This window comes from Triticum aestivum, chromosome 4A (assembly GCF_018294505.1).
Source record: "Triticum aestivum cultivar Chinese Spring chromosome 4A, IWGSC CS RefSeq v2.1, whole genome shotgun sequence".
In the NCBI taxonomy this organism is placed as follows: Eukaryota; Viridiplantae; Streptophyta; class Magnoliopsida; order Poales; family Poaceae; genus Triticum; species Triticum aestivum.
The window spans coordinates 466,416,110-466,421,919 of record NC_057803.1 but is presented as its reverse complement, the minus strand read 5'-3'; the positions used below and the strand labels follow the sequence as shown (position 1 = coordinate 466,421,919).

Genomic DNA, 5,810 nt, shown 5'->3' with positions numbered 1-5,810 from the left:
CACGGCGACGGGGGCCGCTGGCGCGGGGAGCGCGGGCAGGGCCGAGCCCAGTGCGCGGCTGGGCGGTTCGCCAGAGGAGGAGGAAGGGGCGAACCGCGCCGCGGGAGACGCCGAGGGTGACGGCACCTACTGAAACGGGAACACCGGCTCATCAAAGTACACATGCCGCGAAGTGAAAACGCGGTGGGACACTAGATCATAGCACCGGTAACCTTTTGTGTTGGGAGGATAACCAAGAAAGATGCATGGAAGCGACCGGGGAGCGAGTTTGTGAGGAGCAGTGAACGCGGTGCTAGAATAACAGAGACACCCGAAAATGCGAAGACCATCATAAGATGGAACCGCACCGAAGAGGAGCTGGTGAGGAGTGTAGTTCCAGCGCGAACGACACGGGCGGATGTTAATGAGAAGGCTGGTGGTCGCGAGCGCGTTTCGCCAGAACCGAGGAGGCACGTAGGAGTGGAAGAGCAACGTGCGGACACAGTCATTAAGGGTGCGAATGACGCGCTCGGCGCGACCATTCTGCTGTGACGTGTAGGGACAAGTGAGGCGAAAAATGTTGCCGTGCGACGCAAGAAGATTGCGGACGGCGACGTTATCAAACTCCTTGCCGTTGTCAGTTTGCAAGGCGAGAATAGGACGACCGAACTGTGTGGTGACATATGAATAAAAAACTGTGAGTGTGGCAAGAGCGTCGGAGTTGCGACGAAGAGGAAATGTCCACACATAATGAGTAAAATCGTCCAATGTCATCAAATAGTATAGATAACCCGCGTTGCTCGCAACCGGGGACGTCCAAACATCACTATGCAATAACTGAAACGGGAAGGTGGAAATGTTTGTAGACTCGCTAAAGGGAAGACGAACGTGCTTGCCAAGATGGCAAGCCTCACAGGTGTGGTCATCAACCTTATTACATGAGAAAGAAAAACTCTGAAGAAGGATCCCCATCATATGATCATCAAAAGCTCCTAAGGAAGAAGGATCTACCTAGATTATCAAGGCCTCATCTCCTTTGGATTTGAGAGAACCTTACCTTTGTGCTATGTTTCCTTAATTGTTCATATTATATTTGTGGATCTCATGTATGCTATTTTATTGGGTGTGTGATTTGAGTTTGTTTGAGTGATTTTCTTTTTGTGTTCTTATTGTTCTTCCCCTTTCCCCTCTCCATTTATAAAAAGATCATGAACTATGGTTCCATCCTACATCACGTGGTCTACGCTGTGACTGGCGAGGAGTGTAAAGAATGATTTGGTGCATCGATAATTGATTGATCGTGCACTAGACACATATATATAGATACAAGAGGTGCGACCGGTATTTTGTCTCCCAAGATACAAGTAAATACGGAGGGAGAGAGACACTATGTGTGCGGCATACAAAATCCAGACCTACCTACATGTGCACATGTTCAACAAGGAGTACGAGCAACAGATGGTGGTCATGCCCCCTCGCTCTATCCTCCACGTGAACGATCCGGCCTGCAGAGAGCTTTTTTCATGCCATTACCCTTTGGAAGCGAAACTCTGTGTTTGTATGGGTGGTTTCTCATTTTTCATGCCGTGTGTTAAACTGAATATTGTTGAGATGGATTCCATCATTGTAGTCAAGTTAGTTCAGTCACAGGAACTAGATAGATCGATTCACTCCTCTATTGTTACAGAGGTCAAGCACCTTATGTATCTTCATGAAATTTGTATTACTCGTGTTAGCCGTACTCAAAATAAGGTTAACAATAGTTTAGCTAAGTTCGCGACAACCGAGGGCAGAACTATGACTTGGGTTGGTTCGGGTCCCCCAGTTTCTTTAGAGCTTGCTCAAGCTGATTGTAATGGCCAAGTGACTTGAGCAATACTACATTGTTTACAGCCGCAAAAAAGAAAAAAGAAAAAAAAGAGGGAGTACATGACATTACTACAAACTGACAGTTAGAGTTATACAAAAAATAAACAGTAGAAAGAAAGAACCATATAAACAGAAAGAACATAGCCATGTACATCCATCGTTCTCCAAATATTTCTGAAACCCTTAGTGACTTGTCTCAATGCAGCATCTCAAATCAAAGCCTTTTGAAACCTCTACAAAACACATACTATATGTTTTTCTACAAGTAGCCGAAAACGAATGGCTGAATCCTGTCACGCAAACCTCACACACCTTCATTGGCATCTCTACAACAGCAGTAGCTTCAGCACAACTTTATAGCCGTCAGATGCATCATCCAGAGTTACGGCGCCGACAACCCGCGATCTAGAGAAAGCTCCACTAGATCGACCTCCACTTGACACAATCCATCTTGAGGAATGTCCATTTTGCTACGACCATTGCTCGGCTGCGCCTCTTCTTCAAGTTGCTCGAACAGCGAGTTCATCTCCTCGACCGAGACATTGACAACTTCTACGACAGGAAGCTCGTCAGAATAAGTAGCCAATGTCTCATTTGGTTCAGACATACCTGCAGTCTGCTGCTCTCCTGCGGTTGACAGCTCTGAACTCTGCTCGTATACCACAGGCAATGCTTCGCTCGATTGGTCTCGAATCGACTCACTGTGGCCATTGAGCCCAGAGGCAGCACAGGTCGTCGGTGCTGCTTCATCGGCTGTCAGGAGCTGAAAATTCAATTCCTCGATCGAACTCGCTTTGTTGGCATGCATCCACGAGTCCGAAGATAATGGGGCACTCGGTATAGCTTCAGGCTTGACTCCCAAGGGCTGACAGACACTGCCCTCTGAAACGGACTGCACCAGCACCTCCTCCATACGGCACCTGAACAGTGAGTTCATTTCACTCATGGAGTCTGCTTCCACACCGTGCGGTTCAGAACCATGTGCTCCGGGTAATGAGGCTGCATCATCTCTGGCATTAGCGTTTCTGTTTCCTTCGTCTGTTTCTTGATTTACCTCTCCCAGCACGCCCACGTCTGAAATTGCGGCACTTAGTATTTTCATCTCTTCGCCTAAATGTGCTTCCAGCAAACCAAATAGCTTACCATTGCTCTCTTCTTGCTCAGCATCGCCGTCCGAGTGACTATCGCCCATCTCACCATTGTGACATGGCAGATAAGTAGAGTGATTTTGTCCAAAAGAGTTCCTGTACTTCGTGTTTTGTGCTTGCGCTGATGGAAAGTGCGAGCGAGGAGTCCAAGTTTCCTGAAATCGACTGTGCTGGTGCACGACTCGGTCGAACGGAAGATCAAATAGGTTTCGCCGTCGAAGGAGAACTGATGGTGCTGAGCCAGGAATCTGCGGCAACTCTATCGATTCCTCAGAATCTCTTGAAGGGTTGAATGGGTTATGCCTTGGTGTGCAAATGGAAGGGACCTGAACACGGAATCTTGATGCATCCTTCAGCTTCCGAGTTGCGTCAGCAGCTTGCAGGTCAATTGACCTCATGTCAAGCTCAAACTTGAGCATGTTCTTTGCTCTTTGAAGCTCCACCAGATTCCCCAATTTATCATTTTGCTCCATATCCAAACAATTTAGCTGAACAACATCCTTCCAATTAACTCCGTTATCTTGCTGCCGTTCCGCTCCTTCATCATCATCTGAGCTAACGCTGTCGTCCTGCTCCTCCGCCTCCTCAAGGTCATATTCATTTTCATCTGATGAGGAATTCAAGTTCTCTCTGGAGGCCAAGGAAAGCTGACCAGTCCCTAAATTTATCAGTGGGTGCAGGTCCTCAAGCATTGGGATAATGTCGGTCATTGACGCGTCAGGAGAAGAGCTCTCATCAGTAAGATCAGATTCAGAGCCACAGTAAGGAAGATCCTGCCTCATAACAGGTTGCCAACATGATCTCATGAATTCACCAAACTGATACTGATAGTGTACACCGTCGTTACAGCTTCCAGTACAGGTGCTTTCAGGCTCTTGCAGCTCGGCCTTCTCTCTGATTTCCTTGGCGCGCTCTTCGCATTCCATGGTGCCATTGATCTCAGGATGGTTACAAGGCTCTGCACTTGGAACAGTATCATCTGCCACAAATGTGACCCTTTTCTCTTCACAGTGAGTATCATGCAAATTATCACTGGGAGTTGTTTCCTCCTCAACATATGCTTCACTAAGAACAGCAGCATCAGAGGCAATGTATGTGACATTTTTGTCTTCGCACAGAGCGTCGTGCATACAATCATCGGAAGCTCTCTCCCTGACATGTACTACTTCACAGCTGTCAGTCTCAGTTCTCTTCTCCAACTGAACCTCGACAGCAATATTCTCAACCTCTTTGTCTGAACAGCCGCTAACATGAATGTTGGATTTAAGGGACAGAGATTCATGCTCCTCCAGTGTCTCCTCTCCATCCAAGGGCACAGCAGCTTCACCGTAACTCAAAAGCGCTCCGAGAAGAAGCGCGGTTAAAACGATGACCGGAGAGGAAGACAGCACAAAGGCGAACAGAGGAGGACACAGAGCATGAAGAAACAACAACGCTATGCCGGCGCCGAGCGCTTCAGGGTGTCGGCAAGCAGAATGATACCCAAGTCTGATGGAGGAACGCACTAGTCTCCTGATGCGCAGCACGAGATTGTTCGTATCAAAAGCCATAATTTTCTCTCCTTGGATTTAGCACCGAGAGCTGACCTGGTAACAAAAGGAATGAGAGAAGCGGGTTATTTCTATTGTACCATTGGTGATGATTCAGACGAGCGAGCTAGTCGAATCGTGTAAAGGCGAATCAAAATGCGCAAATAAGGTGACCATGCGAGCATTATTTTAGGAACAGATCAGTAAAAGCAACACGTTTAGCGCAACAAACACTTCATCCCTAGTCCCGTAGAATTCAACAGGTGGTACTAATTTGGTCAGGCATTTCTGAATCCACTATTAATTTTCAGTTATAAGCGCCTGATATCAGCCGCAAAAGAGAGACAGGAAAAAAAACGGCAAATGGAATCTAGCAGGGTTGAGAAAATTGGACGGGCAGATCAAACTAGGGGAAGCAAAAGCAATGGCACTTTGGCCCAAGAACATATCAGCAGCAGAGCTCGGCAAGAAGCACACACCTTCGACGGCGGCGGCGGCGGCGGCGACAAGAACACGAAAGTCCGGAACCCTCGGCTGCCTGAAGCAGGTGAAGGTAGGGTGGAAGGGGAAAGCCAGGAACGAAACCCGAAGGATGGAGACAGGAGACAGGGCGCTGCTCTGCCTCTGCCTGCCTCCCTGCCCTTTTTTCCTTAGGATTCTTTGCTTTGGTCGACTTTTTCTTTAGCTGTCGTGCTCACCTCACCTCATTATTTCCTCCTTCAAAACAGCGCCGCGCATCTTCTCTCTCACCTGCCCTGAGTTCGTGCAGATTATGGTTGCGTCTTTATCTCACCATGCAGATCATTGGCTCGGAAGACTGTTATTGCATTCTTTTTCCAAGAAAAAATAAACCAGGTCAAATGTGCCATTTGGATTTCTGGATTCTACTAGTGACTGAATTTTGCAGATACAGAGTGTGCAGAACGCGCTGAACTCTGCCCTTGTCATTAACCTCTTCTTCCCATGCGTAGGGTACTACTACTACTATGATGATCATGGAGCATCATCATTCATGTGCTCCACTTTTTTTGGTGTGGGGCATCTCTATGACTGGATGCTGGCTAGATTGACAACCAGGAATGATAAACAAGAAGGAAAGCCAGACAAGAGAGGGGCCTCAACAGCTCAAGCCCATTTCATCCCATGTTCTGTCCTACTGTAGAACGTATGTAACTGTTCATGATGAAACTGTAATTTTTGTCTACAGTAAAAATGTTTGACTGGACAGCCACGACTTTCAACATGCCTTGACACTAGAACCAGGCTGCAGACTGTGACTAGTATT

The 5,810-nt window shown here is 47.5% G+C and overlaps 1 protein-coding gene across 2 annotated transcripts; it reads right to left on the bottom strand.

Annotated features, from left to right (window-relative positions):
* Positions 1 to 1,886: 1,886 nt before the first annotated feature.
* LOC123086401 (uncharacterized) lies at positions 1,887 to 5,464 on the bottom strand. Of its 2 annotated transcripts, XM_044508165.1 has the most exons (3): positions 5,005 to 5,464; positions 2,992 to 4,582; positions 1,887 to 2,922 (listed from the first exon to the last, which is right to left on the bottom strand). In XM_044508165.1, the coding sequence occupies exons 2-3, from the start codon at positions 4,544 to 4,546 to the stop codon at positions 2,231 to 2,233; spliced, it is 2,247 nt and encodes a 748-aa protein (XP_044364100.1). In that variant the 5' UTR covers positions 4,547 to 4,582; positions 5,005 to 5,464; the 3' UTR covers positions 1,887 to 2,230. The 2 variants fall into 2 exon arrangements, with proteins under 2 accessions (XP_044364100.1, XP_044364099.1); XM_044508164.1 differs by having other exon boundaries at positions 1,887 to 4,582; positions 5,005 to 5,462.
* Between the last annotated feature and the right edge of the window lie 346 nt (positions 5,465 to 5,810).

Excerpts from the sequence above, each read along its gene's own strand:
- LOC123086401 (XM_044508164.1), bottom strand. The coding sequence starts at position 4,546 with ATGGCTTTTGATACGAACAATCTCGTGCTGCGCATCAGGAGACTAGTG.